Consider the following 12735-nt stretch of genomic DNA (forward strand, 5'->3'; position numbering starts at 1 on the left):
CCTACCATTCGGTCTGGCCACGGAACGAGCCTGGTCATGGGATGTTTTCAAATACTTCGGAATGTCACATTCGGTATGACTCAAATGAAGACAACTCAGTTGTCCAACACTGGGATTGGGCTCATGTAGAGGAAAACACGCCTGATGTGAGTGAGCAGCTAATCCGCCTTGCTGAGCAGGGCCCGAAAGCTGCGAAGATGTGGATGAAGAAAACGAGCTAATGGGCTACCTCATGCTTCTCATTTGCCGAGATCACAGTCTTTGCCAAGGCACTAGTCGGCCCTCGGCACCGATACCGAGACTCGTCCGGTAGTTGTAGAGATATAGGGTTTCCATACGGATGATGGGCAAACCACGGGGCTTCTTCAATGTCCACTGCCTTCCTCGAGCCGCGGGGATGTGTAAGCCTGCCGGCATGTTTTGGATTTTCGAGACAGCTGTCGTGCTCCTGTCTGGATCATCTTGACAGACGTCTATTCAGTTTCAAACTAAGACTGGTACCCTCCTGAAGTCAGAACAGTTGAGCTGACGAGGACTCCTCTGTACCCGACAGCGGATTTTCGTGCCATTCGCACCAGATGGACTTCATTTGCCTATTTCATAACATTTTACTTGCTAACACGAAAGACCATTTCAAGTCTTGCACTCTAGGCGGCAAAGTGCGATTCTGCAAAGGGGGTGGGGCTGGTACTTCTATCTTGGAACGGCCTAAAATCTTCGCACCCCAGAATTACAATGTCCCGCTAAAGGCAAAGAAGGCGTCTAGCCTACAGGTTGAGTCAAATCATCTCTGGGATGTCTCAAATAATTGCGCATGGTAGGCCAATTCTCATCGATGGAGCTAAGGGGAGTTTGGAATGAATAGTGAGCCCGTGAGCTGATGAGAGGGCACGACCGACAGCTGATACCATACCTGAAATAGAGTCAGGTCATCGTTGCTCAAGACAAACCACACGTACGTCAAGGAGATCTCTATGAATGCCTGCGCAAACCAACTAGGCTCTAAAAGGCAGCCCGAGCTGCGAATTATATGCCCCCCCCCCCCCTCCCGGCAGACCGTCTTGAGCGCCAGAATTCGAGCCACCGAGAAAGTCTCTGAGAAGAATCAAGCTTAACTTGAACACACGAGAAAATAGAATAAAGGAATTGAGTTCAACCACTAAAATTTTGGGCAATTTTATAAGGGGACGTCTCATTCCGAAATACTATGGCAAAGAGCTGATCTGAGGACCTGTGAAGATCTTCCAGTTTGCATCGTTCACGAACACGGTTGCGTTTACACAGGAGAACAAGGCAGCAAGTAGACTTGCAGCTAGCATTCGACGTGTAGGTGTGCTGAATTTCTTTCACTTGCCTTTGGTGGTCGCTGCGGTGAGCCTATGGTATTCGAGAGTCTCAAGGAGTCCTGCTGGTTAAAGACACCAAGGGTATCTACCTGAGGTATAAATATGTATGAGATAATAGCTGAAGATGGAGCCCATTGCACCTGTGAATATATCTTCTTGTCATTATCTCTGATGGGCCTAACCTTCTTCGCATGGTGCCTGCGGTCAAATGTTTCCAATGTCATTCAATCAAAGCCTCTTGCCCTCTTCGCCGTCGACAGAATGGGGGAATGCCGTCGCCACTCTTTACGGGTCTTAGAGCCGAAGAACTCTTGAAAAGTCGACACTGGTGACTGGAAACGGCAGGGTGACGATGACATTGAGATGCTTTCAAAGGGAGAAAGCAATGGTCTTGAAATAGAACGCAGGTAGGTCTATGAAAATTGGGTTTACAAGCTCAACTTCTGGGGAACTACCGGTAAGATCTATTCGGGGAGTTCTGTAGCTACACCGAGACTCGATGCATCCGACCTATGGTCTTCATGTCTCAATCTGCGACAACCATTTCTCCAGGTTAGTTTATTCGTCTTTCGAGACTGGCTTGTGGGAACAGCTGGGTAGATAGCCGGGAAAATTCACAATGATTCAGTATCTGGGGCCACCGCGATCTACTGCCGTGTCCATGTTCAAGATTACCCAGTTTTAGCCGTTCTTGGCTGGGGCATTCATCGTTGGTTGCCCAGTGCTTGTGTTTTAAGTTGCGAAACCGAGCACACTAGCCCATCGTGTGCTGCTGCGGAAGCCACGGAGAAGCGGTCGTCGTCCTCCTGAGGAGGACCTCCTTCTTTTTTCCTCAGGGGCCAAGAACCAAGGCCAAGGGGAAAAATGAAAAGAATAATCAATAATACGAAATAAAATAATGGCTCTCGCTGTTTCACGATGATGCATGGATCCCGTGGCATCTACTGGGGATGTGCATGTTGTCTCTAGACAAAATGGAATAGGGGAGCGACGCACAAACCACCAAGTCTACTCTATATGAGACGTGCTGAAGACAAATACGATGCATCCGCACCATGCAGTCCCTTGACACCATTTAATATAGATATCTATTGATATCTCGCAATGACAAAAACTCTTTTCTCACTTCGATAACTGACGACGAAGTAGTTGTTATTCACCGATCAAGAAAGATGCCCAATCAGCAAGCAAAAAGCGACAATATACGCGAAGGGGATTGGGTCTTCAACGGCATACCCCAAGAACTACGCAATAACATTTTCTCCCACCTTTTTGCTTCTACGAGGCTCAGTTATGGGAAGCGATATGTTGATAAATTGAAACGAATCAGCATCAAACCGGCTCCAAATGCCCTCGCCATATTGCGAACTTGTCGAGCAGCTTACAACTCAATCGGAGACACCTGGATCGGCCATGTACTGTTCCATTTCGAGGATCCTGAGACGATGCTCGACATGCTGCTGTCGGCACCTCCTGGAACCATACCGAAAATCAGGCATATGCGTGTTGTGGGCGATCCTCTCCAGCTGGCAGTTGACTACCCAAGACGCAGCGACCTCTGCGTTTTCTATCAGTTAGCTTCTGTTCTCAAGCTTCTCCCGGGTCTATGTCTGGAAACACTCACTGTGCTTGGTACTCGATCTCCTCCAATCAGTTACAGCACTCTCACGGGTCTGATTGGTGTTAGACATGGATGGAAGGAGCTTCGATATATCAGCCATAGCTCGGCACTGCTAGGTTACGGACCGTTCAGCGCGATGGCCAGGGAACCAGCGAGTCGCCTGGATCTGGTAGCCCACATGGACGAAGCTGTGCCATTCGGTCATGTTTTCCATGACGAGTCAATCATGGATAGATATCTGCGATGGCCTCAGCCATACACGTGGCAAAAGTTGTTGGACGATCGGGATGACGCCGCCACTGTCACCATCTATCGCTCAACCATTTCTGGGAAAGCATGCAACGTCCTTGATGCAAGCACGCGTATTCCAGTTTCTCAGGATACGCGTTTGCCGGGCAATTTTGGAGTTCAGAGACAGTTTATGAATGGGGAGGAGAAGAGGAAAGAAATCATGGTGATTGTCAAGAGAAGACGAGAAGAGGATCACAGACACAGTGAAAGCCTCCCACTTAGTGGAAGAAACATTCGGCAAAGCGATATTCAGGAAGATTTTGGCTGCAAAAGTTGGACACACATTCGCAAATGGGGGTTGGAAGAACCAGCTAAAAGCTTGTTCCGCATAAGAGCACGTATCTACGACCCTGATGCAAACGAGATCAGAGAGGAAGATAACGATGAGCCCGTGGAAGTTGAGGTTGACGCACACAATCATGTCGACCATTATGTTTGGCCTCCGAAACACTTCACAACGCCGCCAAAATCAAAACGTTGGCGCCCTATGTCGGATATGATATACTACGCTATGGGTGGCGCACACACCTTGGAGGAAGCAGAACGATGGTGAAGAGTTTCTGAGAGTGGAGTGGCTGTGCTTGCATTTTGGTGTCTCAAGTGCAAGAATCAAGGAGTTCACGTGTCCTCACGCTCTGTCATCCTAGGGAGCATTCTTCGATTGTTTAGACTACATGGCCTCAAATACCTACCTACCCACACATCGTCTGAAGAGTGCTGTAAAAACACGGTTCTACATTGATTGTACCTTGAGAATTCTCGCTCTACATAGCATCAGACCTTGTCATATGATAACCCTCAGAGACTCCAGTTAAACTTGCTGGTGAGAGCAAAACCACACCCCCTTTCCCCCTCTCCCCCTAAATTCTCATTGATGCTTCTTTGATTCTTGTAAAAACTTCCTCGCAGGGACTTTCTGCTCGAATAGCTGATTGAGAACTTCGGGCGACATACCCTTAATCTCTGGTAGCCGGAAGAAAGCCCAGACAATTAACAGCAACGTGAACGCCACCGCGGGAAAGGCTGCCTTTCCCTTCAAATTACCCTCTTGTGGGTTCAGCAAGTACGGAGATGCGATGGTGTTGATAATTGAAAGAAAATAATAGGTGTTCCTCCCAAGCGAGATTGTCTTGACTCTGATATTGGTTGCACCAACGTTGGCAGCGATGCCGTAAGGTACAGGTCCAATGCTTGCACCTGGTCGGCACATCAGCTTGGGCTCACCGGTCGATGAGGCGTAGGATACTTACCGTAAATGAAGAACCAGACCAAAAGCATGGCGCACTGGGCCCATCTCACGTTGTCTCCGGAAGGCGTGTTTGTTGCCAAGTCAAGGAAACCGACGAGAGACATGACCGGGAACATGGCAATTAGCCCACCAAGGTACATCGTACGCCAGCCGAATTTTGTCATCAAAGCCCACGACGACACTGTTCCTACGAACGCAAGGCCAGCGTTGCCTGTAAGGTATCCCTGGTCAGCGTTATTACGTATGAGTCAGAACAGCACTCACCTATTGATAGATTGAAGGAGTCCGACGAGTCGAGGCCAGCAAGGGTAAAGAAGTAGGTGATGTAGTTTTGGATGGCAAATCCGGGCAGGATTTGGCAGCCCCAGCTGACCATTGCAATTTCTGTCCGGCGCAGGCTGTCACCTCTGAAGCAGTCCAAATATGACCCTTGGATGCTCATCAGGCGTTCCGCCTCAATAGTACGGACAATTGTGGCAAGAGATTCCTTGGGGTCGATGACTGTAATGGGCGCAGATACCAACCTGCGGAGGCTGTTTTCAGCCTCCTCAATTCGCCCCTTTCTTGCAAGCCACCAGGGACTTTCTGGAGCTAGGTATGTGGCCACCATCAAAGGCAGAGGCCATATCCACTGGAGCGCGAAAGGTATCCTGTAGGACCATTCACCCTCTATGCTGAGAGTGCCGGACAAGACGCCAAAGGCCAGTATCTTTCCCATAACCCAACAGAGATTGACATACACCGTGAGATAGCCGCTGAGTTGAGGAGGGCTAACTTCAGCGGCGTAAGAAGGGGTTGCGGCGGCAAAGAAACCACAAGGCAGGGATCTGTCATCGACAGGACTAAGTCAGCTGGAGTTGCTTGCCCAAGGGTTGCCTTGAATGCGACTTACAACAGGAGCATTCCAACTGTGAGAACCTCAACAGATGGCGCGAAGAATGTGATGAAAATGAAGCCGATCAAGGCAGCATGCGAAGCCATCATGACTTTTCGCAGGCCCCATCGGTCTGCGCAGTAACCGTTGGCAAATACTCCGATGATCATGCCGACCAAGTTGGCCATTGACAGACCAATTTGCCAGCGCGCCGGCACAGAATAGCTTCCGTTTGGTAGTTCCACGCCATACTTCTTTTGGAATTGCGGAAAAGCGTAGAACGAGTTGATTAGAAGAAGGTCATATGACTCCATGGTGGTTGCGTTGGACACACAGAGAGACCATGCGACAGCCTTCCAGTAGTAGCGGAATGTCTGTCTCAAAGTCAAGGTTTCTGACCCTTGAGAAGCTGAACCTAGCTCACGAATGCCATCTTTGTCAGCAGAGTCTTCAACATGAGTCGCAGAGAGCTGGTCTTTCATGATGTTACTCGCGGCATGCAGGCGTGAAATCAATTTGCAAAGAGAGGTGTCGGGATGCCCGTGATCATGACAGTCCAGTCCAAGATTGTGGGGAGTTAACAGCTCTTATAATCATCGAGTGAATTTCTATCAATCACACGTCGGTTGTTGTTATCCTTCACACTAAAGCAAATCCCCTACTTCGTGTTCAGCTGGTCTTTTGCACATTTGCAATGATGGGTGCCCCCTTGTAAGTTCCCACCAGACCGGTAATGCGGAGACCCCACGGGGAACATCATGAGAACCAGCACTTCAAGACCTAGAACCCTGCCAGGTATTTTCTCAAGATCCCACGAGACCGGTTCAGCGTGTCGGCAGTCGGTCGCGTTGAGTTGGGATTGGTCGATCGAGAAAAGGTCATGTACTTGATGGAGTGAAAGGACATAGGAAGAACTCGTGCCCCCGCTCATCAAATCACGCAAGAAAGACCGGTTGTCGGATTCGTACCATTTCTGACTCGATGAGGGGAGCTCGATGTTCAGCTGCTCGTTCCTTCAACACTGACCAGGTTCTGGTTGCCGTCTTTGGAAGTCGGCCGGGGGTCTCCATGCTCCCCCACTCACGATTGACGAATCATCATCGCACTGCTCCGGTTGCCGATCGTTCGCCGACTACCGTAGTTTGCATTAGCCTGGAAGCAACGCAGTGCCCACCTCGGGCAGTAGACGTCTCATCCAGGACCGATCCGACCGGATTCCACCCGAGTCGTCCACGAATCGATCCTATTTGAGAGGACGGGAAGGCATAATGGACGTCAGGGAGTGTTTGTTCTTCAAGAAGTTTCCATTTGCCATCTCTTTCGTCTGTATCAAGCAGAACGCCCAGTCGTACCATCATGGAGTCCCAAAACCGCCCCAACATTGTCTTCATTATGGCAGACGATCATGCCGCCAAGTCTATCTCTTGCTACGGTGCTGGTATCAATAGCACCCCCAATCTTGACAGAATTGCCCAAGAAGGCATGCTATTTCATCATTGCTATGTCACCAACAGTATCTGTACACCATCTCGAGCGGCAATTCTATGCGGCACGTACAACCACGTCAACAACGTCACGACCCTAGACTCCAAGCTCAACAGCAGGCTTCCGAATGTGGCCAAACAGCTCCAGACCGGAGGATATCAAACTGCAATGGTGGGCAAGTGGCATCTTGGAGAGGGTGCTAACTGCGAACCGACCGGCTTTGATTACTGGAGCATCGTCCCAGGACAGGGCGAGTACTGGGACCCTCAGTTCATCGAACCTGGTCCCCATGGCGGCAAGTCCACCATGAATCGGGTACCAGGCTACACAACAGATGTCATCACCGACAAATGCATCGACTGGATGTCCAATCGTGACAAACAGCGCCCTTTCTTCCTCATGTGCCACCACAAGGCTCCCCACCGCAGTTGGGAGTGCGACAACAAGCACAAGCACCTCTATAAAGACCCGGTACGACTACCTGACACCTTTACGGACGATTATAAAAACCGAGCAAATGCTGCCAAAGTCGCCAAGATGCGTGTCGCCGAGGACCTCACCTATGGAGACCTTGGGATTGTCCAGCCTGAGGGGCCCAGCAGTGAAGTTGGCCAAAAGATGATCGACATTTGGTGGTGGAACGATCGCAAAATTCCTGCCCCTGAGGACGTCACAAAGCTCAAGCTAGTCTGCAAAGATGACGGCACAGTCTTCACTTTCAAGACTAAGGAGGAGCTCGCAGAGTTCAAGTTCCAGAGATATATGCAACGATATTTGCGAACGATACAAAGCATCGATGACAACGTCGGCAGAATGCTCGACTGGCTGGAGTCCGAGGGCCTTGCAGAAAACACTATCGTTATTTACACGTCTGACCAGGGCTTCTTCCTAGGTGAACACGGTTGGTTCGACAAAAGGTTCATGTACGAGGAAAGCTTCCAGATGCCGTTCATGATCCGATACCCCAAAGCCATTGAGCCGCAGTCTGTGTGCAATGATATTATTTGTAACGTGGACTTTGCACCGACCTTCCTCGACTTTGCCGGTGTCCGGATCCCGAGCTACATGCAAGGGCGATCCATTCGACCTCTCCTCCTCGGAGAAGATCGAGTCGAGCCGTCTTGGCAGCAAGTGGCATACCACAGGTATTGGATGCATCGAGATGTAATCCACGAAGCCTATGCGCATTATGGTGTGCGTGATCAGCGATATAAGCTGATCTACTGGTACAACGAAGATTTGGGAATGGAGGGTGCGCGTCCAGGTGGGGAAGAAAAGGAGTGGGAGCTCTTCGATTGCCAGGAGGACCCGCTCGAGCTCTTCAACTGCTACAACGACCCCAAATACCTAGGCATAGTGAAGAAGATGACAAAGCTTCTTAACGAGAAGATGGCTGAGATTGGGGACGAACCGATACATACCAAGTTGGCTGGATCAAAGTTGCTCAACGGCGTCCACTGAGAGCGCCGGGTTTTGGAGGCTAGTTGGCAAGCTCCACGTTGCAATTGCCTAAAGGAGTAGGAGCATGGGTTATGTGCCGGAGCATCAAGGCTGTCCGCGTTACCATCTCAATTAATAATTTGAAATCCGAGCACCAACTATTGCACTTGCTTGATCTGGTAGGAGCATATTCCCACGGTTAAAATTGATGCTTCTGCAGTGACTGATCGATGAACATGATCGATGTATATAAGGGCGTAAAAGTCCCAAGTCCTTGAGGTTTGAAGATTCATTATCAAACTCGAACAACAATTGCTACCTTTGATACTTCTATAAATTTACACAAAGCAAATATGTCACACAGCCGGAAATCCGTCATCAATCTGGTTCTAGGCGCCGCCAATGTAAGTTCTACCAACGCCATTGCTGGAGTATGTCTGAACATGACTATGTGCAGATCGGGGACAAGTCTATCGACGCCATGGCACGTTTTGACACACCTGACGAGGTCAGGTCTTTCCTAGACGTCTTCGCAAGGCGTGGGTATAACCAAATCGATACTTCGCGCATGTATTCACCTCATGCACCGGGAAGCTGCGAGCCTAGGCTTGCAGCTGTTTCAGCGGGTGAACGATTTGTCATCGACACCAAAGTCATGTCTTGGAAGCCAGCAACCCATGCTAAGAACGAAGTCTTGTCCGAGATCAACCTCTCGCTCGAGACATTGCGGATCCCGCAAATCAACATCGAATATCTGCATGTTCCTGACCGTGACACCCCGTTCGAGGAACCATGTAAAGCTATGACTCAGGCATACAACGAAGGAAAAATCAAGCGTTGGGGGATTTCTAATTACACAGCAGAAGAAGTCCAACGGTTTGTCGATATTTGCGAGGAATACGGCTATGTGAAACCGAGTGTTTACCAGGGTCAGTATAATGCAGTTGTACGAAGTGGCGAAAAGGATCTTTTCCCTATTCTTCGGAAGAATGGGATTACTTTCTACGCGTACAGCCCCGCTGCTGGAGGCTTGTTTGCTGGCAATCACAAAAACGCCAAGGCTGGTGGGCGATGGGACAGATCGGTGAGCACACTCCCCCAACAGCTGGCGCTGCCTGTCTCGCTCGGTGTGCTGATTATGGATTCTTTCATCACAAGATTTCCTCTGGCGAGGTGTATGCAAATCTCTACTTGAGACCCTCCATCATGGACGCCACCGAAAAGGCACTTGAAACCGCATCTCGGCACGGCATCGCCGGTCACGCCGTTGCGCTTCGTTGGACGGCACATCACAGCGTTCTTAGTAGCAAGCACGGCGACTCGATCATCATCGGTGCTTCTAGCGTGAATCAGTTGGAGTCCAACATTGACATGATTGAACAAGGACCATTGCCGCACGATGTCGTGGCTGCTATCGAAGCGGTGTATGAGGAGATCGGCGATGAAATTCCGTACCATTTCTAGGGAGACCCATCATTTATGTTTCTTTATGCGGAGAACTGCGAGGAGCTAGTCCTAATGTAGTAGGAGCAACTCTTGGCGAACTTCAACGCAGTTTTCCGGCGAGTTTTGTGCTGACAAATGTGGATTCTTTCATACCAATGCTAATCTGACTCGGAACTGACTCTCAAGAGCGCAACTTGCCTGGGAACGCTTCACCTAAGTCACCACGATTTTCCTTCATCTTCTTCAGCCCAATTCTAGGTCACTCTTGAAATGGAGTTTATTACTATGGTTCACCCGGCTCAAAAAGACTCGGCCAACCTAAGACGGCAGGCTCATTCCCATGCTGCTCGTGTTGCTCACGCTCGGGCAAGAAGGCGTCGCATGGTGGAGCACACGCAACGTAGAGAAATATCGGGGGTCGCAGAAGGTGACAGCGAGGGTGCCTATTCAGAGGAGCGCATGTCAAGTAATTGGAAAAAATTGGCATCATTCGTACGTGACGAAATAACTCTGGTGCTTCCGCCAAATATTTCTGGGGCATTCGAGCACGAACCCTTGGCGAGCTTTCTTGGGTCACTCACACCAAGAGAGCATTACATGTTTCAGCATTGTGAGTTGCACTTAATTCCAGTATCATGATATGTCGTCGGTCATAAGTCGATTGCAACGTGCACAAGTGAGCTGACCACACTCCTAGATGTTCAAGTTGTCGTGCCCGAAATGCTTAGTCAATGCCCAGTATTAAATTACATGGGCAAGCACAACGACCATGTACGAAATAATTGGGTGCTTCTAAGCTCTGCAGACACAGACTTTCTCAAAGGGTTCTTACTTGCGGCCTGCCGCCACCTTTCTACTGTCAAGTCAGAAAAGGAGTACGCCGAAATCGCCATTCTATACAAACTCAGGTATATCCAAGACCTTCGGCGCACGATCTTGTCAGATGGTCCTTCGTCAAGACGTGAAGCCGTCACAAGAGCCCTGGTTTTAGCATTCGACGATGTATGTTATGTGATGGCTTTCAACGCAATGGCTGCGCTGACTGTCACCCTAGATTATGATTCAGGACATATCAATGGCTTCAAACCACGTACTCGGAGCTATAAATATCATTCAAGCGGCAGGAGGCAGTCAAGTACTTGGCTTGAGTGACCTCGTTCGCTACATTCTTTACAACTGTGTGCACGCAAAGCGGCTTCTAGACTGGATGCCGGTACTTGATTGAATCACTCGAGTTTCACCCTCCACCATGGTAGTAATGAACGTACCGGCAGAGCCCTTTTGCAATTTAGCTATCGGCCGAATAGAGACAAAAGATGGTAAACACAACAGAAACAAAAGATTTCAGATCCACAGATATTATAATATAGACAACACAGACAAAACGGTCAACAAAGGCAGCAGATACCACCAGAAATACCTTTCGATCGTGTGAAACTGAAAGATTAGAATAGCCCGGATCCCATCAGAAGTAGTGCTCGTCTGCTTCCATCGGCCACTCATCGAGACCCCAGGTTTCGTTCCAGTCGCTCCAAAATCTTGTATCGGAGGCTACAACTAGGTTTTCGACCATTGGCGCGTTCTCATTCCACTCAGTCGCACCTGACATCAAATCTGAGGTAGATGCTTCCACCAAGCTTAAACTTTGGCTTGATGTGGTGTTACTTACTGGAACCTCGACGCTGCGACACCTATGGGCCATTGCATGCTGTGTTTGTTTCGCTGCTTCATTCGAAGAGCTTACTGCAGCCGAACTGTCGTCAACAAATCGCGCTTGTCTCAATATGCTGTGAACGGCCAGGTTCTGGTGTTTCTTCGCCATAATTGCGAATTTCGGTCGATGTGGACTTGTCTTCCCACTATCCAGCGGAGGAATATAACCATTCCCAGGTGTTGATGGCTGATATGCCGCGATAGCACATCCGAGGTCGTCAAGAATGAAACGTGCTATTGTTGAGCCTTTGAATAGACTATGTATGACATTGAATGTTGATTTGGCCTTGTTAAGAGCTGTATCCGGATCGAGACCCGAGCTATATGGGTTGAGATTGGATTTGCCGAGGAAAAGGAGTATCCGTGCTGCATGATAGCTGCAAATGGCGATGTCGACATCGGGTACTCTCATATCAAGTCTTAGTTCGTTGAAATCGTGGAGAATCTCAAGGATAGATGTGGCATGCTGAAAGCATTCTGTTGCAGCCGTTGCCATAAATTCGTGAGAGACTGCGCTAAGAACAATGTCTGACGCAGCCTCGGAGTAACCAGAGAGAAAAAGGCGATGCAAATCGCAATGTCCTTGGTGCGATGACAAGTGCGATACTACATACCTCAAGAGCCAACGAGACGTCGAGTGCTTCCGTAGAGTCGCCTTACAGTATGGTTCGACCTTCAGCGCCTGGAGACCATGTGAGAATGACTTTGCGAGAGCTTCAAGTTGCGGTAGCGGTGTTCCAGAGAGCCACATCTGTCGCTTCAATCTTGACATATCTCTCCTTATAGTAGCCGCTCGAATGATTGTGGAGAGAAGCCCGTCCTCAGGATCGCTCCCCAGAGACAAAGAGGGCGAGTCCTCATTGGTCTCAGGGTTGTGGAGCAATGTAAGTTCCTCTTCAGAGCAAGGGAGTTTCAGATAGACATTCTCAAATGGGCAAAGCTCGCATTCGGGCAGACCGTTCGAAAAGTGCCCATCCAAAAGTATCAAACACCACATAAGTCGACGCCTAATCTCTTGGGCAAGTGGGTGTATGTCTGTCCGCTCGTACTGCAATCGAAGAGCACTTGCTGCTCTAGAAACAATCGATGAAAGCATAAAGGCCTTTTGAAACCCGCCAGTCTCGATGTGGTACTGACAGATGAGAAGCAGTGCTTGGGTACGGAAGATTGTGGGATGCTCCAAATGAGACCATACTAGGTTCTCTGCCCTCTGAACCCATACTGAGGTTGAGTCTGGATGAAAAGCGGCGCGATGCAGACGGGTTGCGGA

At 49.4% G+C, this 12735-nt stretch overlaps 4 protein-coding genes across 4 annotated transcripts; 3 read left to right on the forward strand and 1 right to left on the reverse strand.

Annotated features, from left to right (window-relative positions):
* Positions 1-4126: 4126 nt before the first annotated feature.
* Positions 4127-5863, reverse strand: CGGC5_v014226 (General alpha-glucoside permease; the record flags this gene model as incomplete). Its single annotated transcript, XM_066153058.1, has 4 exons — positions 4127-4455; positions 4509-4718; positions 4772-5349; positions 5400-5863. 4 exons carry the CDS (start codon positions 5861-5863, stop codon positions 4127-4129), a joined length of 1581 nt encoding a protein of 526 aa, XP_066007748.1.
* An 874-nt stretch (positions 5864-6737) lies between these two features.
* On the forward strand, positions 6738-8327 carry CGGC5_v014227 (putative sulfatase; the record flags this gene model as incomplete). Its single annotated transcript, XM_032023572.1, has 1 exon — positions 6738-8327. One exon carries the CDS (start codon positions 6738-6740, stop codon positions 8325-8327), a length of 1590 nt encoding a protein of 529 aa, XP_031879748.1.
* A 332-nt stretch (positions 8328-8659) lies between these two features.
* On the forward strand, positions 8660-9770 carry sirO-1 (Oxidoreductase sirO; the record flags this gene model as incomplete). Its single annotated transcript, XM_032023573.1, has 3 exons — positions 8660-8710; positions 8764-9390; positions 9465-9770. 3 exons carry the CDS (start codon positions 8660-8662, stop codon positions 9768-9770), a joined length of 984 nt encoding a protein of 327 aa, XP_031879702.1.
* A 579-nt stretch (positions 9771-10349) lies between these two features.
* Positions 10350-10977, forward strand: CGGC5_v014229 (uncharacterized protein; the record flags this gene model as incomplete). The annotated part of the gene is made up of 3 exons (XM_032023574.1): positions 10350-10362; positions 10450-10754; positions 10807-10977. 3 exons carry the CDS (start codon positions 10350-10352, stop codon positions 10975-10977), a joined length of 489 nt encoding a protein of 162 aa, XP_031879750.1.
* Positions 10978-12735: the final 1758 nt, after the last annotated feature.

This window comes from Colletotrichum fructicola, assembly GCF_000319635.2.
Source record: "Colletotrichum fructicola Nara gc5 chromosome Unknown KSG_Nara_v1_contig08, whole genome shotgun sequence".
Taxonomy (NCBI): Eukaryota; Fungi; Ascomycota; class Sordariomycetes; order Glomerellales; family Glomerellaceae; genus Colletotrichum; species Colletotrichum fructicola.